Consider the following 24,477-nt stretch of genomic DNA (forward strand, 5'->3'; position numbering starts at 1 on the left):
CAAAAAATACTGTTTTTTGCTTTGTCATTATGGGATGTTGTGTGTAGATTGATGAGGAATTGTAGAAAAAAGGACAGTCAACATGGTTTACTGTAGGACCCGGACTAGGACAGTCAACATGGTTTACTGTCGGACCTGGACTAGGACAGTCAACATGGTTTACTGTAGGACCCGGACTAGGACAGTCAACATGGTTTACTGTCGGACCTGGACTAGGACAGTCAACATGGTTTACTGTCGGACCTGGACTAGGACAGTCAACATGGTTTACTGTAGGACCTGGACTAGGACAGTCAACATGGTTTACTGTAGGACCTGGACTAGGACAGTCAACATGGTTTACTGTAGGACCCGGACTAGTCCAGATTATAAAAGACTGTGTCACGTTCTGACCTTAGTTCCTTTGTTTTGTCTTTTGTTTTAGTGTGGTCAGGGCGTGAGTTGGGTGGGTTGTCTATGTTAGTTTTTCTAGGATTTTCTATTTCTGTGTTTGGCCTGATATGGTTCTCAATCAGAAGCAGCTGTCAATCGTTGTCCCTGATTGGGAACCATATTTAGGTAGACTGTTTTCTGTTGGGTTTTGTGGGTGGTTGTTTTCAGTCTTTGTGTGTCTGCACCAGATAGAACTGTTTCGTTTTTCACTTTGTTGTTTTTTGTATTTTGACTTTCATTAAATAAGATGAACAATTAACACGCTGTGCATTGGTCCTCCGATCCTTCAAACTTCTCCTCCTTAGACGAGGAGGAAGATGACAGCTGTTACAGACTGTCTTCAAGAACAATGACATCTCCTCCAGGACTTGATGTAGATTAGTCTGGTTCTGAATGCCCCAATGAAATCTCCTCCAGGACTGATGTAGATTAGCCTGGTTCTGAATGACCCAATGACATCTCCTCCAGGACTTGATGTAGATTGGCCTGGTTCTGAATGACCCAATGACATCTCCTCCAGGACGTGATGTAGATTAGCCTGGTTCTGAAAGACCCAATGACATCTCCTCCAGGACTTGATGTAGATTAGCCTGGTTCTGAATGACCCAATGACATCTCCTCCAGGACTTGATGTAGATTGGCCTGGTTCTGAATGACCCAATGACATCTCCTCCAGGACGTGATGTAGATTAGCCTGGTTCTGAAAGACCCAATGACATCTCCTCCAGGACTTGATGTAGATTAGACTGGTTCTGAATACCCCAGCCTGTGTTTCTATGTCTGTGAAACTGTCCCTAAATGTGAATATGTGATATGTTCAGATCTTTATTGTAAAATGTAATGTTTTCTCAATAGTTTTATTTTATCATTCTGCTTCTAAATGACTCAAATGTAAATGTACAAATGTAGTTATTTTGTAACCTGACTCTCTCAGGTGCTGTGTTGTGGGCAGGAGGTCCGGCTGTGAGCAGTCGGACTGGTTCTACAAAACTGCAGCTGCGTTCTGTACGGACAGAGTTTGTGAAACGAGTATAAGGACCTGTCCTGAATGAACTGCTGGACGGACTCCTGCAACACACAGTCATCAACCAGGAGGAAATGGAGTCAGTGGAGGTGATAGCTGAGAGGGCAGAGAAGGCACGAGTCATCATCGACATGGTGTTGAGAAAAGGAAATGAGTCGTGTTCCAGGATGATGAACCTTCTTGGGGATCTGGACCCCCGTCTTTGTTCACTGCTTCAGATCAACAGTGTTGGGGTCCCAACCTAATGGTAGAATGGATAGTTACAGTGTTGGGGTACCAACCTAATGGTAGAATGGATAGTTACAGTGTTGGGGTCCCAACCTAATGGTAGAATGGATAGTAACAGTGTTGGGGTACCAACCTAATGGTAGAATGGATAGTAACAGTGTTGGGGTACCATCCTAATGGTAGAATGGATAGTAACAGTGTTGGGGGTACCAACCTAATGGTAGAATGGATAGTAACAGTGTTGGGGTACCAACCTAATGGTAGAATGGATAGTAACAGTGTTGGGGTACCAACCTAATGGTAGAATGGAGAGTAACAGTGTTGGGGTACCAACCTAATGGTAGAATGGATAGTAACAGTGTTGGGGTACCAACCTAATGGTAGAATGGATAGTAACAGTGTTGGGGTACCAACCTAATGCTAGAATGGATAGTAACAGTTTTGGGGTACCAACCTAATGGTAGAATGGACAGTAACAGTGTTGGGGTGCCAACCTAATGGTAGAATGGACAGTAACAGTGTTGGGGTCCCAACCTAATGGTAAAATGGATAGTAACAGTGTTGGGGTACTAACCTAATGGTAGAATGGATAGTAACAGTGTTGGGGTACCAACCTAATGGTAGAATGGATAGTAACAGTGTTGGGGTACCAACCTAATGGTAGAATGGATAGTAACAGTGTTGGGGTACCAACCTAATGCTAGAATGGACAGTAACAGTGTTGGGGTACCAACCTAATGGTAAAATGGATAGTAACAGTGTTGGGGTACTAACCTAATGGTAGAATGGATAATAACAGTGTTGGGGTACCAACCTAATGCTAGAATGGATAGTAACAGTTTTGGGGTACCATCCTAATGGTAGAATGGACAGTAACAGTGTTGGGGTACCAACCTAATGGTAGAATGGATAGTAACAGTGTTGGGGTACCAACCTAATGGTAGAATGGATAATAACAGTGTTGGGGTAGCAACCTAATAGATAGTAACAGTGTTGGGGTACCAACTAGTGATGTGTGGGTCTCATCTGCAGTCCCCACGGTTAAATCCGTGGGTTTAGGGTCGTGAAATACTGTGTGGATCAGGGGTGTCAAACATACGGCCCGCGGGCCGGAACCGGCCCCCAAGGAGGTTTGATCAGGCCCGCAGGATAATTTGAAAGTGGAAAAAATGCATAAAAGACATGGAATTAATATTTTTAATTCGCTGCAATTCATGGATTATCCGCTAAGGGGCGCACTCTTTCCATCAGAGTAGAAGACAAGCCGCATCACTGAGACAGACTGAAAACAGCAGACGGTATCAATGCGCCATCTGCTGCTTGTTACGACGTTGTTAATACCTTGGTCTCTACCTCTCCTCTACACCCTCATTAGCCAAAATGTCGTTATCCAAACGGAGAAAAGTAGATAAGGAGTGTAGAATTTTCAAAGAAAAATGGACCACGTCCTATTTATTTACAGAGATGCACGGAAAACCTTCGTGCTTGGTGTGTTTGCAACAAGTTTCGGTATTGAAGGAATATAATATTCGACGCCACTACGAGACTCATCACAGCGAAAAATATGACGGCTTGCAAGGACAACTGAGAAGAGATAAGATTAACGAATTGCTGGCGGGTCTGAGGAAACAGCAGTCAACTTTCATCCAGAGCCGAGAAGTCAGTGAAGCAGCGGTAAAAGCCAGCTACCTAATTGCTAGCGAAAAAGCATTAGCATCGAAGCCGTATTCCGACGGTGACTTTGTTAAACGATGCATGATGAAGGCGGCTGAACTTGTATGTCCCGAGAAGCGACAAGCTTTTGCCAATATTAGCCTGACGAGGAATACTATAGCAGAGAGGATTTCGGAACTATCGGCAGATTTAGACAGTCAATTGAAACAGAGAGTCAAGTCATTTATTGCATTTTCCGTGGCAATTGACGAGAGCACTGACATCACAGACGTGGCCCAACTGGCCATATTTATTCGAGGAGTTGATGAGACATTGACTGTTACTGAAGAGTTTCTTGAGTTGGTGCCAATGATGGACACCACAACAGCCGAGGACATTTTCGGCTCTGTCGTTGCTGCATTGGACAGAGTTGGAGTGGACTGGTCCCGTGCTGTCAGCCTGGCTACAGACGGCGCGCCATCCATGGTCGGAAAGAAAGCAGGTGTCGCGACAAAGTTCAAAGACAAAGTACAAGCCCTTAATGGAGGAGATCGTTTCTGGACATTTCACTGTATTTTGCACCAGGAGGCATTGTGTTGCAAGTCGCTGAAAATGGACCACGTCATGGAGGTGGTTGTTCGCACTGTAAATTTCATCCGGTCCAGAGGTCTGAACCATCGTCAGTTTGACAAACTTCTCAGCGACAGCAACATTACCCACAGCCTGCCATACCACACTGAAGTGAGATGGTTAAGCCGAGGCATTTCTTTGATCTACGAGAGGAAATCGGACAGTTCATGGAGAAAAAAGGAAAACCGGTGTTGGAATTACAATCTCAGGAATGGCTACGGGACCTTGCATTCTTGGTTGATATTACTGAACACTTGAACAATCTGAACAAAATGTTGCAAGGCCGCAAAAAAGTTGTCACACAGTTTTCTGACAACATACATGCATTTAAGTTGAAGCTGACTTTGTGGGAGATGCAACTGGCAAATGGCACCCTGCTCATTTCCCCTGTCTGAGAGATGTGTGTGTGACCAGACCTGATGCGGACATGAAACGGTACAAAGACAAAATTGCAGGACTACTGCGGGAGTTTGAGAAACGTTTTCAGGTATTTGGTGAACTTGAGACAGAATTTTCAGTTTTTCGCTCACCTTTCACAGTTAAAGCTTCTGATCTGCCTGTCGAAATTCAGCTAGAGATAATTGATTTGCAGTGTGATGCAGATTTGAAGGGCAAATTTGCCTCTGTAGCTCTGGACAGATTTTATCAGTATCTACTACCAGGGTACCCCAAATTAACAGCCCTGGCTGCTAAAATTTTGTGCATGTTTGGGACAACCTACCTTTGTGAACAAATTTTCTCAGTGATGAATATCAATAAAACAAAAATGCGTTCAAGGCTCACAAACAAGCACTTAAATGACATTCTGAAAGTGACAGCTAGTCAGGACATGACACCTGGTGTTGATGCACTTGTACAGGCCAAAGGATGCCAAGTTTCAGGAACAAATACAAGTCCAGACTAGACTAACACCTTTAAAATGCTGCCTTAGATACTGTTTGCATTGAAAGAATACAGCTCTGTGAAGATGAATCCTTACTGTGGTGATTTAAAAAATGTGCACTTTAATGTTAGTCAGCAGCTTCAAAACAAAAGTTGTGTGATGGAATTCTACTGTTCATACAACTCCATAAATTTTCAGTATGTATTGTATGTGTATGTATGTTTCATGTATGAAGTTTACAGATTTACAGGACAGGCGAACACTTTCTTCATTACACATTTAAAATCACTCTCCTTAGTTTGTAAGGTGTACGCAGGGATTACATTTAGATTTTATATGCGTATGTGTAAGTGGTTTAAAAATTCCTTTCTTTAAAAGTCTCATTTAATCTTAAAGTGCATTACTATATTTTTCAGTACCAATTAAAGTTTTGTGCCTTTGTACAATCAGTGGGATCAGTTGCAATGCATATTTGTGAATGATAAAAGTAAATTGCACATTAGTCTAAGGAAATATGAGGTGTTTCATGAAATGTTTTGTAAAAGGATAGTTCATTAAATTTCAATATTTTCCTAATGTTCTTGTGCTTCTTTACACCAAAACAAAGGAAAGACATGATATTTTGGTTATTTATAGCAGAGTATGGTATAATTTTAATGGTCCGGCCCACTTGACATCTCCCTAGGCCGTATGTGGCCCACGATGCGAAATGAGTTTGACACCCCTGGTGTGGATGAAGGGCGGGTTGAATAAAGTGAAAACAATACCTTAAAAAATCCATAAATGTATCATTCTAGTGCAATTTACATTGAGGTTTTTCTTTCATTATTTTAAGCTATCTGGCATTAGTAAGTAAGTCTGAGCTATAGTACCTAACGCTATGTGCGCCAAATGCTTTTGGGAATGGTAAAAATAATAAAATGTTCAGACGGGGTTAAATAAATACAACAATCCTGCACCTTTCAAAGAATCGCTCCTCCGTCTCTGCCTACAGTTCATGTTCTATATTAGCTGGTGGCCTTTTCACTTCATCACATATAGTTGGGCGGTTGGGTTATTAGCAATAGAGGACCAGCAAGGCCAACCAATAGAGGACCAGCAAGGCCAACCAATAGAGGACCACCGTGGCCAACCAATAGAGGACCACCGTGGACAACCAATAGAGGACCACCGTGGACAACCAATAGAGGACCACCATGGACAACCAATAGAGGACCACCGTGGCCAACCGATAGAGGACCACCGTGGCCAACCGATAGAGGACCACCGTGGCCAACCGATAGAGGACCACCGTGGCCAACCGATAGAGGACCACCGTGGCCAACCGATAGAGGACCACCGTGGCCAACCGATAGAGGACCACCGTGGCCAACCGATAGAGGACCACCGTGGCCAACCGATAGAGGACCACCGTGGCCAACCGATAGAGGACCACCGTGGCCAACCGATAGAGGACCACCGTGGCCAACCGATAGAGGACCACCGTGGCCAACCGATAGAGGACCACCGCGGCCAACCGATAGAGGACCACCGCGGCCAACCGATAGAGGACCACCGCGGCCAACCGATAGAGGACCACCGCGGCCAGCCAACCTATTTAGGACCACCGCGGCCAACCAATTTAGGACACCGCGGCCAACCAATTTAGGACCACCGCGGCCAACCAATTTAGGACCACCGCGGCCAACCAATAGAGGACCACCGCGGCCAACCAATAGAGGACCACCGCGGCCAACCAATTTAGGACCACCGCGGCCAACCAATAGAGGACCACCGCGGCCAACCAATTTAGGACCACCGCGGCCAACCAATAGAGGACCACCGCGGCCAACCAATAGGGGGCCACCGCGGCAAACCAATTTAGGACACCGCGGCCAACCAATAGAGGACCACCGTGGCCAACCAATAGAGGACCACCGTGGCCAACCAATAGAGGACCACCGTGGCCAACCAATAGAGGACCACCGTGGCCAACCAATAGAGGACCACCGTGGCCAACCAATAGAGGACCACCGTGGCCAACCAATAGAGGACCACCGTGGCCAACCAATAGAGGACCACCGTGGTCAACCAATAGAGGATCACCGTGGTCAACCAATAGAGGATCACCGTGGTCAACCAATAGAGGATCACCGTGGCCAACCAATAGAGGACCACCGTGGCCAACCAATAGAGGACCACCGTGGTCAACCAATAGAGGATCACCGTGGTCAACCAATAGAGGATCACCGTGGCCAACCAATAGAGGACCACCATGGCCAACCAATAGAGGACCACCATGGAAACAAGTAATTGACTTTGACTATTTGTCCTCTGCCATTTTGGGATATGTCTGTTGCCTGGTGAAACATTTGGATGTATTTGAAATAGATCTTATTTTATTTGACTATCTATAGTGATCAGACTGCATTGTAGTACCCAGTTACCACACACACACACACGTTTTGTTCTTCTAGCCTTGTGGGGACCCAACATTGATTTCCATTCAAAATCCTATTTTTTCTAACCCTTACCCTAACCTTAACCCATTTTAATTAACATTAAACTAACCTTTATTTAACCAGGCAAGTCAGTTTAGAACAAATTCTTATTTTCAATGACGGCCTAGGAACAGCGGGTTAACTGCCTTTTTCAGGGGCAGAACGACAGAGTTTTACCTTGTACCCATAACCCCAATTGTTACGTTCCCCAGTTTCTGTGTTCTGTTTTGTATTTTAGTGTGTGTGTTTCAGGAGATGGCTTCCTGAAGTACTCCCCAACCAGCTGATTGGTCAACCCCAGGCTAATTGGTGATTGGAGCTGACCCCGCCCCCTCGTCAAGAAGCAGCTGACTCTAATCACCATTGCCACCTGAAGATAAAAGCCAGTGTTCTGCCCAAGAGAAAAGATTGAGAGAGGAGAGAGGAGAGAGATGAGATAAGGAGTAGAGATTTGGAGATTGAGAGAGAAAAATTAGATTGTGATATAGTGTTGGTTGTGTATCATAAAGTGTGGTATGTACTGTTGTTGTTGGTAGCAGTTCTGTTGTTGTTGGTAGCAGTTTTTCTATGTCCGGTGTTTGTGAGTGTTTGTGAAATCGTAATTATTACTCTGTTTCGTTTGTTCCCAGGGGGGAAGGAGAAGGCACTTTGGGAGTGCTTAGGCAAGAGGCCCGCGGGCATACATATACCCGTAGTATATTTACTGTCTAGGCACACTAGGTAAGACCTGGGCGGACCACCCCCTGTATTTTGGTTAGGGCACCAGACGGTGCTAAGTTAGGTAAGTTAAGTGGGTAGGCAGGTTAGATAGGAGAGGGGGAACTTTGATATTTACTTTCTTTGCTTTGGTTCCGTCCAGCCCCTTTTCCCCATATTACCGTGTAAGAAAATAAATTCTAGTAAACGGTCAATTCTGCTTTTGTGTCACCCTTACTCGCACCTACAGTCCATACCTCTTGCACTTCAGAGAGTTGAGTTGTAGCAGGAAGTTGCGTTCCCTCTTCTCAGAGGCGTGCGTAACATAATGGGGGCTCATCCGGGATTCCATTAAACCCACCGGACCCTGCTGCACTGAGCTCTCTGTGGTTAGTGATTGAGGTGTGATGGTAGGTTGTGAGTTTGGATGACTTGTTTAGTTTGTGTTTTCAGTAGATTGTTGTGCACAAGATGGCTGCCTCAGCCATCTCCAAGTTCATTGAAGCGCCCTCTATTGATTGTTTGGTGAGGTTTCGAAAAGTAGACCTTATAGCTATAGCTGACCATTATGGATTTGTTATCCCTGAGAAAGCCCTAAAGGCTGAGCTTTTGGTGCTAGTCAGGGAGGGTTTAGTGAGAGAAAGAATTCTCTCATTGCAAGGAGAGGAGACGGGTAGACCTTCTGATGCCAAGTCGGAGGACAGGGCGGAGGAAGGGGTTGCTCGTACCCCCTTTACATTGCCTCGATTCGATCCTTTATCTTCTGCTTCAGGTCGTTCAGACGGGACCGCTAGGCTGAAGGTGAGGCTGGCCCGGTTAGAAATGGAGCAAAAAGATAAAGAGAGACAAATGCATTTTGATCTTGAAATTAGGAAAATAGAAGCCGACAAGGAGGTGAGGATCCGACAACTGGAGCTAGAAGCTGGCTCCGGTACGACTCCAAAAGCTGCTCATCATCAAGCCCACTTTGATGTAAGTAAAAATATCGCTTTAGTCCCTCCATTCCGAGAGTCGGAAGTTGATTCCTATTTCTCTGCGTTTGAGCGTGTGGCCGCTGCGCTGCATTGGCCACTTGAGGTTTGGCCGCTCCTGTTACAATGTAAATTGTCTGGGAAAGCCCAGGAAGTAGTAGCTGCTCTCTCCCTGGAAGACAGTTTACACTATGAAACAGTTAAAACTACCGTGTTGCGGGCTTATGAGTTGGTGCCTGAAGCTTATAGACAGCGCTTCAGGAACCACAAGAAACCCTCTCAACGTACTTTTGTTGAGTTTGCTAGGGACAAAGAGTCTCTGTTTAATCGATGGTGTTCAGCCAGCAAAGCTAACACCTTTGCTGATATTCGGGAGTTGATGCTGTTGGAGGATTTTAAAAGCAACCTCCCTGATAGACTTGTAGTTCATTTAAATGAACAGAAAGTGGTGACATTGGTCCAGGCAGCAGTGTTGGCAGATGAGTACGCTTTGACACACAAGACTGTCTTTGGTGCACCTCGTTTTGAAGGTAGACTGATTACATCATCAGTGCCTCATTCAGGTCGTTTTTCCTCTGACAAGTCTTTTCATGAAATCCGTGAATGTTTTTACTGTCACCAAAAGGGTCACGTGATTGCGGACTGCCCAGTTTCGAAAAATAAACCGAAACAGGCCCAGTCACCGTCCCCAAAAAGGAAAAGTTTGGGTTTAGTCAAGTCTTTGGCTCTTCCGTTGGTCCGAGGTATTGATTCAGCATTTGAGAAACCGGATCCTGTTTATGCTCCGTTTATTTCTACCGGTTGTGTTTCCTTAACTGGAGAACAAGCTGATCAAAAGCCAATTAAAATCTTACGAGACACCGGGGCGGCGCAGTCAGTAATCATTACTGATGCTTTACCCTGGTCTCCTGAAACGTATTGTGGCTCACATGTTATATTACAGGGGATAGAGACAAAAACAGTACCTGTACCATTACACTGGGTCCACTTAGTGTCAGACTTGGTATCAGGACGTTTCCGTGTTGGTGTAGTGTCTACACTGCCAGTAAAAGGAGTCACATTGCTATTAGGGAATGATATTGCTGGTGGTAACGTTACTCCTGTGTTAGAGGTAGTAGACAACCCAGAAATCAAAATTGCAGATGAGAAATTGGTTCAAGCATTTCCACATGTTTTTCCTGCTTGTGTCTTAACGAGGGCACAATCTCGCAAGCTTGGAGATGTGGTGGATTTGGCTAGTTCCATTTTTGAGAATGTTGAAGTAGAAGACAATGCACCGAGTATTCCTTCTGCAAGTCCGACAGTTTTTACTCCTGTAAAAACTAAGGAAGGGGACTGCGAAATCGCACCCCAATTACATGACATTCTTTTGTCTGTCACCCCTGAGAAGGTGATTGAATGTCAAAAAGGAGACACCAGTCTTCGTAAGTGTTTTGCTTCGGTAATTTCCATTGAAGAAGCTAAAACTAGAGAGACTGCCTACTTTATGGAAGCAGGAGTTTTGATGCGTAAATGGGCAGCTCATGACACCGTTAATGACTGGAGTGAAGTGTGTCAAGTGGTTGTTCCTACACCGTTCCGACAGCAGGTGCTGTCACTCGCCCATGACCAGGCGTGGTCTGGACATTTGGGGATCACAAAGACTTATAACCGGGTCCTTCGTCATTTCTTTTGGCCAGGTTTGAAGTCTGACGTGGTCCAATTTTGTAAAACATGTCACGTATGTCAACTCACTGGGAAAGCGAATCAAACAGTTCCTAGAGCACCGCTCTACCCGATTCCTGTGGTGGGGGAACCATTTGAAAGAGTGATAGTTGATTGTGTAGGTCCGTTGCCGAAAACCAGGTCAGGTAACCAGTTCCTATTAACAATAATGTGCAGTGCTACTCGATACCCAGAGGCTATTCCTCTCCGTACTATTACGGCTAAGACTGTGGTGAAGGCACTGGTGAAGTTCTTCTCTACGTTTGGACTCCCTAAAGTAATCCAAACTGATCAGGGATCCAACTTTATGTCCAAAATTTTTTCAAATGTGTTAAAGACATTGTGTATTTCCCATCAGGTCTCAAGTCCGTATCATCCAGAGAGTCAAGGGGCTCTCGAACGCTGGCATCAGACGCTGAAGGCAATGCTACGCAAGTATTGTATGGATACCAGTACCGATTGGGATGAGGGGGTGCCCTTTGTCCTATTTGCTATTAGGGAAACGATACAAGAGTCCTTAGGGTTCAGCCCTGCTGACCTTGTGTTTGGACACACCCCACGGGGTCCGCTGAAAGTGTTGAAGGAGCATATCTTATCTCCTACACCCAGTAGCGCCCCTAAAAATGTGTTGGATTATGTCAGTAAGATGCGGGAGAGACTGCACGCCGCATGTGCGTTGGCCCAAAAGTCTCTTTCCTCTTCGCAAAAACGCATGAAGGTGCATTATGACAAAAAGGCTGTTGGCCGTTCTTTTGCACCAGGGGATCAAGTTTTAGTTTTATTGCCAATTCCTGGCTCATCACTGTCAGCACGTTTTTCTGGACCATATCTGGTGGAAAAGAAACTCAGTGACACCAATTATGTGATAAAGACTCCAGATCGAAGGCGTTCTTCCCGTGTGTGTCATGTTAACATGCTAAAAGAATATTATGTATGTGACTCTCCAGACAGCTCCTTAAGTAAGCCGGTCCAGCCCGCCGTCTCCAGTGTGGCTGCGGTGGCGCTGAAGCCTGGCTGGGACCTAGAGGAGGATAAGGAGGATGGGTTGGAGTTACGCCATACGTTACAGCAGTGTGAACGCCTATGTAATTCAGAGATGCTGAAGAAGTTACCCTCTCAAATGGAACATTTGGATAACGATCAAACTAAGGACCTTATCCTATTGATAAACAGTTTTCTCAGTGTGTTTCAGGACGTTCCAAGTCGCACGTCCATCTTGGAACATGACGTGGATGTGGGCAACGCTGCTCCTATACGTCAGCATCCGTACCGGGTTAATGCAAAGAAAAGGGAGGTAATGAAAAGTGAGGTAGCTTATTTATTACAGAATGACATGGCAAAACCCAGTAACAGCTCCTGGAGTTCCCCATGTATTCTTGTTCCTAAGCCTGACGGTACGTCCCGCTTATGCACGGACTATCGTCGTGTAAATGCAGTTACAAAGTCTGATTCTTTTCCTCTACCTCGATTAGATGACTGCATTGATAGAATTGGCTCTGCTGCTTACGTTAGTAAGTTAGATTTGTTAAAAGGTTATTGGCAGGTGCCTCTGACCTCTAGAGCTTCTGACATATCGGCTTTTGTTACGCCTGATAACTTTGTACAATACACTGTGATGCCCTTTGGCATGTGTAATGCACCTGCTACTTTTCAGCGTCTAGTTAACATTGTGTTTGCAGATGTGCCAAATTGTACTGCATACCTTGATGATGTGGTGATACATTCGTCTACTTGGTCTGATCATCTCTCCACTTTGAAAAGTGTGTTTCAGCGGTTGGAGAATGCTTCTTTAACCCTCAATTTGGCCAAGTGTGAGTTTGGGAAGGCTACGGTGACTTACTTAGGGAAACAAGTGGGACGAGGTCAAGTGCGCCCAGTAACTGGCAAGGTGGAGGCAATTGTTGCTTTTCCTGCTCCCACGACTCGACGCCAGTTGCGCAGATTCCTAGGGATGGTAGGGTACTATCGTACATTCTGTAAGAATTTCTCGACGGTAGTAGCTCCCCTTTCATCTCTGCTTAGTCCCAAGGTACCATTTAGGTGGTCCAAGGACTGTAACCATGCTTTTGAGTCCGCTAAAGCGCTACTTTGTAGTGCCCCAGTGCTTGCCGCCCCCAACTTTGACAAACCTTTTAAGTTGGAGGTTGACGCTAGTATAGTGGGGGTGGGTGCGGTTCTCTTACAGGAAGATGAAGATGGAGTGGATCGGCCCGTCAGTTTCTTTTCCCGTAAGTTCAACTCGTGTCAGTCAAGGTACTCCACAATTGAACAAGAGACACTAGCTTTATTGCTAGCCTTACAGTTCTTTGAAGTATATGTGGGATCCAGTGCCTTGCCTGTAATGGTCTTCACGGACCATAATCCTTTAGTGTTCTTAAAGCAAATGTACAATCAGAACCGCCGCCTTATGCGGTGGGCTCTGATTGTACAAGGATATAATGTACAGATAGCCTATGTGAAGGGCTCAGCGAATGTGGTTGCTGACGCTCTATCACGGGTTTACTAACTGGGGAAGCGTTGGTTTTTGTTATTACAAACTGTATGTTTGCAATTTTTGTGGTGGGCGTGTTACGTTCCCCAGTTTCTGTGTTCTGTTTTGTATTTTAGTGTGTGTGTTTCAGGAGATGGCTTCCTGAAGTACTCCCCAACCAGCTGATTGGTCAACCCCAGGCTAATTGGTGATTGGAGCTGACCCCGCCCCCTCGTCAAGAAGCAGCTGACTCTAATCACCATTGCCACCTGAAGATAAAAGCCAGTGTTCTGCCCAAGAGAAAAGATTGAGAGAGGAGAGAGGAGAGAGATGAGATAAGGAGTAGAGATTTGGAGATTGAGAGAGAAAAATTAGATTGTGATATAGTGTTGGTTGTGTATCATAAAGTGTGGTATGTACTGTTGTTGTTGGTAGCAGTTCTGTTGTTGTTGGTAGCAGTTTTTCTATGTCCGGTGTTTGTGAGTGTTTGTGAAATCGTAATTATTACTCTGTTTCGTTTGTTCCCAGGGGGGAAGGAGAAGGCACTTTGGGAGTGCTTAGGCAAGAGGCCCGCGGGCATACATATACCCGTAGTATATTTACTGTCTAGGCACACTAGGTAAGACCTGGGCGGACCACCCCCTGTATTTTGGTTAGGGCACCAGACGGTGCTAAGTTAGGTAAGTTAAGTGGGTAGGCAGGTTAGATAGGAGAGGGGGAACTTTGATATTTACTTTCTTTGCTTTGGTTCCGTCCAGCCCCTTTTCCCCATATTACCGTGTAAGAAAATAAATTCTAGTGAACGGTCAATTCTGCTTTTGTGTCACCCTTACTCGCACCTACAGTCCATACCTCTTGCACTTCAGAGAGTTGAGTTGTAGCAGGAAGTTGCGTTCCCTCTTCTCAGAGGCGTGCGTAACACCAATTAACCTAGTTGTAAACTTAACTCTTCACCTAACCTCGTACCCTAATTGTCAACCTAACTCTAAACCTGTCCTCTTACCTTAATTGTAAACCTAACTCTAAACCTGACCTCTTACCTTAATTGTAAACCTAACTCTAAACCTGACCTCTTACCTTAATAGTAAACCTAACTCTAAACCTGACCTCTTACCCTAATTGTAAACCTTTTATTTTATTTCACCTTTATTTAACCAGGTAGGCTAGTTGAGAACAAGTTCTCATTTACAACTGCGACCTGGCCAAGAATAAAGCAAAGCAGTGTGACACAGACAACAACACAGAGTTACACATGGAGTAAACAATAAACAAGCCAATAACACAATAAACAAGTCAATGACTAACTCTAAACCTAACCTCTGATGGTGTATTAATATAATAATGTGTTATCACTATCGTCATCATCGTCACTAGTATTATTATTATTGAAGGCGATAGTATTTTAAGTATACGGATGACGTGGGTAGAGGGGCTGATCGCAGAGCCAGTGGGAGGGGTTGTCAATATACCACAGCCACAAAGTCAAGATTGGTTTAACGTCTGGGTTAGGCAAAAGGTTAGCAGTGTGGTTAAGATTAGGGTTGAGGTTAGGGTTAGGTATTAAAATCAGATTTTAAGAAAATAAATTGTAGATATAAGCGGGTTTAGCCATAATTATGACTTTGTGGCTGTGGTAACTAGTGACGACCACACGCGCACACTTCAGTGGCACAGCGAGGGGACGCGCTATAGACAGACAGACAGACAGCAAGAAATGGAAATGCAGACAAAATGCAGCGTTTCCGCTCTGTGAGCTGCATACACCAGAACACAACCCGGATTCACTGCCCAAAAACCTCCCGATAACGCTGCTGTTGATGCATTAAAAAAAAAGAGTTTTAGGTTTAACCGTAGTCCTTCGCGGCACACAGCGTTTGGTGACTGGATTAGTGGTGCGTCTTCCGTTCTGTCGCTGCGGCAGAACGTTCTTCTTCTCTTCAATCGAGCCAGGGCTGTTGTACAGAAGCCATCGCTGTATGATTCGCCTTGTTCTGCGCTGTTACCGGTTTCTATCTATTCGTTCCGTGCAGGAAAGCGCGAGTGGTGAAGTCAACGACAACGCTAGTGTGGATCCAGTGGGCAGCATTACATCCATCTCTACCGCGTCTACGGTCTGCTACCCTGCTGTCTCTTTCAGGATGGCGCTAACGATTTGCACGAGATTCACCGACGAATTCCAGCTATTCGAGGAGCTGGGGAAGTAAGCGTGCATGTTTTGATTTGTTATTGATGTTATTTGTTATCCGGTAGCAGTATCCTACTTGTTATCATGTAATAGCCAGGCTATGCTGCTGCTACCTTGGTTTAGGACACGGATAGTGCAGTGTGTGTGTGTGTGTGTGTGTGTGTGTGTGTGTCCGCGACCTTCGGTTCATATGTTAATAGGCTACATACAGACCGAAAAAATTATATTTGCATAGCTCTATGGATGCCATAAGGGATTGATTCAGAATGTCAAACCTTCCTACAGCCTATCATAGTTGACCTGGCCATGTCAAGTCTTCCTACAGCCTATCATAGTTGACCTGGCCTTGTCAAGCCTTCCTACAGCCTATCATAGTTGACCTGGCCATGTCAAGCCTTCCTACAGCCTATCATAGTTGACCTGGCCATGTCAAGCCTTCCTACAGCCTATCATAGTTGACCTGGCCTTGTCAAGGGTTCCTACAGCCTATCATAGTTGACCTGGCCTTGTCAAGCCTTCCTACAGCCTATCATAGTTGACCTGGCCTTGTCAAACCTTCCTACAGCCTATCATAGATGACCTGGCCATGTCAAGCCTTCCTACAGCCTATCATAGTTGACCTGGCCATGTCAAGCCTTCCTACAGCCTATCATAGATGACCTGGCCATGTCAAGCCTTCCTACAGCCTATCATAGTTGACCTGGCCATGTCAAGCCATGCTACAGCCTATCATAGTTGACCTGGCCTTGTCAAGGGTTCCTACAGCCTATCATAGTTGACCTGGCCTTGTCAAGCCTTCCTACAGCCTATCATAGTTGACCTGGCCTTGTCAAGGGTTCCTACAGCCTATCATAGTTGACCTGGCCTTGTCAAGGGTTCCTACAGCCTATCATAGTTGACCTGGCCTTTTATATATTATTCCCCTGTCCTCTCTATAGTTGATATTTACATTTCCTAATGGTAGTCCATCTCTTATGGTGGTCCATCTCTTATATAGTCCATCTCTTATGGTGGTCCATCTCTTATATAGTCCATCTCTTATGGTGGTCCATCTCTTATATAGTCCATCTCTTATGGTGGTCCATCCCTTATATAGTCCATCTCTTATATAGTCCATCTCTTATATAGTCCATCTCTTATATAGTCCATCTCTTATGGTGGTCCATCTCTTATGGTGGTCCATCTCTTATGGTGGTCCATCTCTTATGGTGGTCCATCTCTTATATAGTCCATCTCTTATGGTGGTCCATCTCTTATGGTGGTCCATCTCTTATATAGTCCATCTCTTATATGGTCCATCTCTTATATAGTCCATCTCTTATATAGTCCATCTCTTATGGTAGTCCATCTCCTATATAGTCCATCTCTTATATAGTCCATCTCTTATGGTGGTCCATCTCTTATGGTGGTCCATCTCTTATGGTAGTCCATCTCTTATATGGTCCATCTCTTATATAGTCCATCTCTTATGGTAGTCCATCTCTTATATAGTCCATCTCCTATATAGTCCATCTCTTATATAGTCCATCTCTTATGGTAGTCCACATCTTATATAGTCCATCTCTTATGCTAGTCCATCTCTTATATAGTCCATCTCTTATATAGTCCATCTCTTATGGTGGTCCATCTCTTATAGTGGTCCATATCTTATATAGTCCATATCTTATATAGTCCATATCTTATATAGTCCATATCTTATATAGTCCATATCTTATGGTGGTCCATCTCTTATGGTGGTCCATCTCTTATATAGTCCATCTCTTATATAGTCCATCTCTTATGGTGGATCACTTCTGTGTTAACGGTGAGTTCCTTGGTGGTTGTAGAGTCCAATCCGAGGTACACACACACACACACCTCTGTCTGTTCATCGTCTGCATGGGCATGCGTGGTTGTAAACTATAGCTAATCATACTATCCACATTTACACACGAAACAGACGTCAAGGTGTGTGTGTGTGTGTGTGAAAAACACGCACGGTAATGCGACAGCGGACTTCGTTTCGAGACGGTAACATTCCACTGGTCAGCCACCGAGGCGCACTCTAAATGATCAAAAATGGGGACAGATGGAGAGAGAGAGGTGTTGAGAAGGGCAAATTGGAGAGGTTTCTGTGTGTGTGTGTGTAATGTTTGTCTGCAGTTTGCCTTTCACCCCGTTGTCAGAATATACAGCAGCCTGCAGACTCTTCCCTCTCTCTCTGTCTCTCACTCTCTCTCTATCTTTCTCTCTCTGTATCTCTCCCCTTTCTCTGTCTCTCTGTATCTCTTCTCTCTCTCTATCTCTCCTCTCTCTCTCTCTCTCCCTCTCTCTATCTTTCTCTCTCTGTATCTCTCCCCTTTCTCTGTCTCTCTGTATCTCTTCTCTCTCTCTATCTCTCCTCTCTCTCTCTCTCTGCCTCTCTCTGTATCTCTCCCCTCTCTCTCTGCCTCTCTCTGTACCTCTCCCCTCATTCTCAGTCTATCTCTCCCCTCCCTTCCCCTCTCTCGCTTTGTCTTTGTATCCCCCCCTTTATGTTTATGGTGTGTGTGTTTCAGGGGAGCGTTCTCTGTGGTGAAGAGATGTCTCAGGATCTCGTCTGGTCAGGAGTTTGCTGCCAAAATCATAAACACCAAGAAATTATCTGCCAGAGGTAGGTAACACATACACATATACACACACATACACACACACACACACACACACACACATAAACACATACAGACACACATACACACGCACGCATACACACGCACACACACACACACAGACAGACCTCAAATGACCTTTTGTCAATGGGGAGCTGAGAGAGCGGGAGACAGAGAGAGAAAAAGAGTCAGAGAGAGAGAGAGTGCGAGAGAGATGAAGAAAGATATAGAGAGAGATGGAGAGACAGACAGAGCAGACCTCAAATGACCTTGTGTCAGAGAGAGAGAGAGAGAGAGAGAGACCACAGTGTACCATCACAGCAGCAATATTTGTGACCTGTTGCCACAAGAAAAGGGCAACCAGTGAAGAACAAACACCATTGTAAATACAACCTATATTTATGTTTATTTATTTTCCCTTTTGTACTTTAACTATTTGCACATCGTTACAACACTGTATATAGACATAATATGGCATTTGAAATGTCTCTGTTCCTTTGGAACTTTTGTGAGTGTATTATTTACTGTTCATTTTATATTGTTTATTTCACTTTTGTTTATCTATTTCATTTGTTTTGGCAATGTTAACATATGTTTCCCATGCCAATAAATCCCATTTAAATTGAAATTGAGTGTGTGTGTGTGTTTCTCCAGGTTTGTTTCATTGTCTTCAGGTTGTCTATTTGTGTGTTGTTAATATCAACATAAATGAACCGTAGATCTGTCGGGATACAACAGGAGATAACCAACAGCATTAGTTCTGCTGCTTTGGACACACTTTGCATGTGTTAGAATCTTTAGAATTTGGGAAAGGGGAGAGGATATTCATCCCCTAACCTGTAAAGAGAGAGGGTGGAGCTCCTCGTTCTGATCCTCGTTCTAACGTCTCTTTATCTCTTAACATGTATGTTCTGACCAGACGCTTTAGTTCTGGGTTAACCAAGAGGTCTGTTTTCTTGGTGTGATGTCTGACCAGAGGCTTTAGTTCTGGGTTAACCAAGAGGTCTGTTTTCTTGGTGTGATGTCTGATCAGAGGCTTTAGTTCTGGGTTAACCAAGAGGTCTGTTTTATTGGTGTGATGTCTGATCAGAGGCTTTAGTTCTGGGTTAACCAAGTGGTCTGTTTTCTTGGTGGGATGTCTGATCAGAGGCTTTAGTTCTGGGTTAACCAAGAGGTCTGTTTTCTTGGTGTGATGTCTGACCAGAGGCTTTAGTTCTGGGTTAACCAAGAGGACTGTTCTCTTGGTATGATGTGTGATGTGTTGTTGTTGTGAATGTGCGTGTCATGTGTGTATTAGTGTGTTCTTGTATACTGTCCCTGTGTGTGTGTGTTTGTGTGTGCGTTAGTTCAGCATCTGTGCATCCATATGTGTGTGTGTGTGTGTGTGTGTGTGTGTTCAGTCAGAGTGTGTGTGTGTGTTCAGTCAGAGTGTGTATGTGTGCTTGCGGGTTCAGTGTATCCGTGCGTCTTGAACATGTGTGTGCGTGCGTCCATTCGTTCATGCGCGTGTGCGCTTCCGTGTTTTCAACGTGTGTTTGTAGACCCAGGGATTTGGCTGGTCTTGTAGTCTCAGGGACAGATCTCTAGAGGAGTCGACCTAGTTCTTTCACATCTATCACTGTAATTGTAGCTGCTGGCAAACCTTCCTGGGGGCTGGACTCACACACAGACAAACAGAAAAACACACACACACACACATACACACACAGGGAAATGTAACTGATTCCAGAGGCTGATCCAAAACACCGCTGGCAGAGAAGAGGTATTCGGAGTGGACTTCTAGTCCGACTCAGGAGGCGCGCACACCATCCACCGCTTCTGAGTATACGACCCGCTAATGTTCAGTCTCTGGATAATAAAGTAGATGAGCTCAGGCTGAGGATCTCCTTCCAGAGAGACATCAGGGATTGTAACATACTCTATTTCACGGAAACATGGCTCTCTCAGGATATGCCCTCTGAGTCCGTACAGCCAGCTGGGTTCTCAGTTCACCGCGCAGACAGGAATAAAGAACTCTCTGGGAAGAAGAAAGGCGGAGGTGTTTCATGATTAACTACTCAGGGTGTGATTGTGATTAACGTCCAGAAACTCAGGTTCTGTTGTTCGCCCGACCTAGAATCCCTCCCAATCAAATGCCGACTGTATTACCTCCCAAGAAAATTCTCTCCGGTTATAGTCACAGCCGTGTATATTCCCCCTCAAGCCGATACCACGACGGCCCTCGAATAACTACACTGGACTCTATGCAAACTGGAAACCACATATGCTGAGGCCGCATTTATTGTAGTTGGGGACTTTAACAAAGAAAATATGAGGAAAACACTACTGGAAACCACATATCCTGAGGAAAACGCTACTGGAAACCACATATCCTGAGGAAAACACTACTGGAAACCACATATCCTGAGGAAAACAATACTGGAAACCACATATCCTGAGGAAAACACTACTGGAAACCACATATCCTGAGGGAAACACTAATGGAAACCACATATCCTGAGGGAAACACTAATGGAAACCACATATCCTGAGGAAACCACTACTGGAAACCACATATCCTGAAGAAAACACTACTGGCAACCACATATCCTGAGGGAAACACTACTGGAAACCACATATCCTGAGGAAAACGCTACTGGAAACCACATATCCTGAGGGAAACGCTACTGGAAACCACATATCCTGAGGGAAACGCTACTGGAATGCTTACAAGGCCATCCCCCGCCCTCCTTTCGGAAAATCTGACCACGACTCCATTTTGCTCCTCCCTTCCTATAGGCAGAAACTCAAACAGGAACTTCCTGTGCTACGGACTATTCAACTCTGGTGTGATCAATCGGAATCCATGCTTCAAGATTGTTTTGGTCATGTGGACTGGGATATGTTTTGGGTAGCCTCTGAGAATAATATCAACGAATACACGGACGCAGTGGCTGAGTTTATCAGGAAGTGTATAGGGGATGTTGTTCCCACGGTGACTATTAAAACCCAAACCAGAAACCGTGGATAGATGGAAGCATTCGCGCAAAACTGAAAGCGCAAACTACTGCATTTAACCATGACAAGGTGACTGGGAATATGGCCGAATACAAACGGTGTACTGTAGTTATTCTCTCCGTAAGACAATCCAACAGGCAAAACGTCAGTATAGAGACAATGTGGAGTCGCAATTCAATGGCTCAGACATGAGACGTATGTGGCAGGGTCTACTGACAATCGAGGACGCCGACGTCTTGCTTCCGGATAAGCTAAACACCTTCTTCACCCGCTTTGAGGATAACACAGTGCCACCGACACAGCCAGCTACCAAGTACTGGGGTGCTCTCCTTCTCCGTGTCCGACTTGCGAGAGTTAACGTGCTTAAATGTCTTACTCAAGGCTGTCGGCCCAGACGGCATCCCTAGCGGTGTTCTCAGAGCTTGCGCAGACCCGCTGGCTAGAGTGTGTACGAACATATTCAATCACTCCCTATCCCAGTCTGCTGTGCCCACATGCTTCAAGATTTCCAACATTGTTCCTGTACCCAAGAATGAAAAGGTAACCAAACTAAATGACTATCGCCCCGTAGCACTCACTTCTGTCATCATGGAGTGCTTTGAGAGACTAGTCAAGGATCACCTCCACCCTACCTGACACCCTAGACCCACTTCAATTTGCTTACCGCCCCAGACGACGCAATCACCATCGCACTGCGCACTGCCCTATCCCATCTGGACAAGAGGAATAACTATGTAAGAATGCTGTTCGTTGACTACAGTCTGCATTCAACACCATAGTACCCTCCAAGCTCGTCATTAAGCTCGAGACCCTGGGTCTTGACCCTGCCCTGTGCAACTGGGTCCTGGACTTCCTGAGGGGCCGCCCCCAGGTGGTGAGGGTAGGTAACATCTCCACCCCGTTGATCCTCAACACAGGGGCTCCACAAGGGTGTGTGCTCAGCCCCCTCCTGTGCTCCCTGTTCACCCATGACTGCGTGGCCATGCACGCCTCCAACTCAGTCATCAAGTTTGCAGATGCCACAACAGTAGTAGGCTTGATCACCAACAACGACGAGACCGCCTACAGGGAGGAGGTGAGGGCCCTGCGAGTGTAGTGCCAGGTAAATAACCTGTCGCTCAACGTCAACAAAACAAAGGAGATGATCGTAGACTTCAGGAAACAGCAGAGGGAGCACCCCCCTATCCACATCGAAGGGAGAAGGTGGAAAGTTCCTCGGCGTACACATCACTGACAAAGTGAAATGGTCCTCCCACACAGACAGTGTGGTGAATAAGGTGCAACCGCGCCTCTTCAACTTCAGGAGGCTGAAGAAATTTGACACCCAATTTGAAGCTTGCTCGGAAAAATAGTTTTCACTGAGGAAATGTACAAGTCTCCTGTTAATGATAATGCAGAGGATTTCCCCAAGGTTGCTGTTGATGCATATCCCACGGTAGTTATTGGGGTTAAATTTGTCTCCTCTTTTGTGGATTGGGGTGATCAGTCTTTGGTTCCAAATACTCTCTCTCTCTCTCTCTCACACACACACACACACACACACACACACACACACACACACACACACACACACACACACACACACACACACACACACACACACACACACACACACACACACACACACACACACACACACACACACACACACACACACACACACACACACACACACACACACACACACACACACACACACACACACACACACACACACACACACACACAGCTCATTGTCTGTTCACCTGTCTGGCGAGAACTGCCTGTTGAACTGCATTATGGGACAAAGCTGTGGAGAACGTGACTGTTAGTCTATGTGTATGTGTGACTAACTAGGGCAGCAGACTCTGAGGAGAAAGAGAGCCATGGCACCCTTAATTAGAGAAAGTCTGTCTCTCGCTCTCTCTCTCGTTCTCTCTCTCGCTTTCCCGCTCTCTCTCGCTCTCTCGCTCTCTTTCGCTCTCTCTCACTCTCTCGTTCGTGCTCTCTCTCTCTCTCTCTCTCGTTCCTTCGTTCTCTCGTTCTCTCTCTCTCTCTCTCTCCTTCTCACTGTGTGACCTATAGCAGTCTGTGTGTGTCATCTTACTTTTCCCCAGTTTCGGTTTTTGAGGCAGCTGCTACAGATTCTTTAGGGTCAGAGAAAGCGAGGGAATGCTCAGAGATACAGAGAGAGAGAGTGGGAAGGCTCAGAGATACAGAGAGAGAGAGAGGGAGGGCACAGAGAGATACAGAGAGATAGAGAGGGAGGGCACAGAGAGATACAGATAGAGAGGGAGGGCACAGAGAGATACAGAGAGGGAGGGAGGGCACAGAGAGATAGAGAGAGAGAGGGCACAGAGAGATACAGAGAGAGAGGAGAGAGGGCACAGAGAGTTGGCTACAACACCATTGTTTATCTGTCTGTAGTGTGATTTGCTGACTACCAGACTAGAGGAACCAACTTCACAGCCAGACACACTCCATTCAAACAGTCACATTGTATTAACCAACTGTCAAACACACACACACACACACACACACACACACACACACACACACACACACACACACACACACACACACACACACACACACACACACACACACACACACACACACACACAAAATTGCATATCACAGGTTCAAGTCTCCTTGACGACCTTTCTTGTGGTTTTGTGGGTCAGTAGAACTGTTTCTTGTGGTTTCTTCCGGGTCAGTAGAACTGTTTCTTGTGGTTTCTTCCGGGTCAGTAGAACTGTTTCTTGTGGTTTTGTGGGTCAGTAGAACTGTTTCTTGTGGTTTCTTCCGGGTCAGTAGAACTGTTTCTTGTGGTTTCTTCCGGGTCAGTAGAACTGTTTCTTGTGGTTTTGTGGGTCAGTAGAACTGTTTCTTGTGGTTTCTTCCGGGTCAGTAGAACTGTTTCTTGTGGTTTTGTGGGTCAGTAGAACTGTTTCTTGTGGTTTCTTCCGGGTCAGTAGAACTGTTTCTTGTGGTTTCTTCCGGGTCAGTAGAACTGTTTCTTGTGGTTTCTTCCGGGTCAGTAGAACTGTTTCTTGTGGTTTCTTCCGGGTCAGTAGAACTGTTTCTTGTGGTTTCTTCCGGGTCAGTAGAACTGTTTCTTGTGGTTTCTTCCGGGTCAGTAGAACTGTTTCTTGTGGTTTCTTCTGGGTCAGTAGAACTGTTTCTTGTGGTTTCTTCCGGGTCAGTAGAACTGTTTCTTGTGGTTTCTTCCGGGTCAGTAGAACTGTTTCTTGTGGTTTCTTCCGGGTCAGTAGAACTGTTTCTTGTGGTTTCTTCCGGGTCAGTAGAACTGTTTCTTGTGGTTTCTTCCGGGTCAGTAGAACTGTTTCTTGTGGTTTCTTCCGGGTCAGTAGAACTGTTTCTTGTGGTTTCTTCCGGGTCAGTAGAACTGTTTCTTGTGGTTTCTTCCGGGTCAGTAGAACTGTTTCTTGTGGTTTCTTCCGGGTCAGTAGAACTGTTTCTTGTGGTTTCTTCCGGGTCAGTAGAACTGTTTCTTG

At 45.4% G+C, this 24,477-nt stretch overlaps 2 protein-coding genes across 6 annotated transcripts in view; both read left to right on the forward strand.

Moving 5' to 3' along the window:
* The window catches only part of LOC129841971 (NACHT, LRR and PYD domains-containing protein 1 homolog), a 5,792-nt gene extending 4,091 nt beyond the window's left edge, over positions 1-1,701 (forward strand). Inside the window, exon 7 of the mRNA XM_055910334.1 lies at positions 1,514-1,701. Within this exon, the coding sequence (XP_055766309.1) occupies positions 1,514-1,701 (188 nt within the window). The remainder of the gene's footprint in view (positions 1-1,513) is intronic.
* Positions 1,702-14,821: 13,120 nt separating this feature from the next.
* Positions 14,822-24,477, forward strand: part of LOC129841985 (calcium/calmodulin-dependent protein kinase type II delta chain-like) — an 80,085-nt gene continuing 70,429 nt past the window's right edge. Inside the window, exons 1-2 of one of the 5 annotated variants that reach the window (XM_055910358.1) lie at positions 14,822-15,371; positions 17,894-17,988. In XM_055910358.1, coding sequence (XP_055766333.1) covers positions 15,148-15,371; positions 17,894-17,988 — 319 coding nt within the window. In that variant the 5' untranslated portion in view covers positions 14,822-15,147. The remainder of the gene's footprint in view (positions 15,372-17,893; positions 17,989-24,477) is intronic. The other 4 variants (XM_055910357.1, XM_055910359.1, XM_055910360.1 and 1 more) reach the window with 4 other exon arrangements.

This window comes from Salvelinus fontinalis, unplaced genomic scaffold, assembly GCF_029448725.1.
Source record: "Salvelinus fontinalis isolate EN_2023a unplaced genomic scaffold, ASM2944872v1 scaffold_0005, whole genome shotgun sequence".
Classification (NCBI taxonomy): Eukaryota; Metazoa; Chordata; class Actinopteri; order Salmoniformes; family Salmonidae; genus Salvelinus; species Salvelinus fontinalis.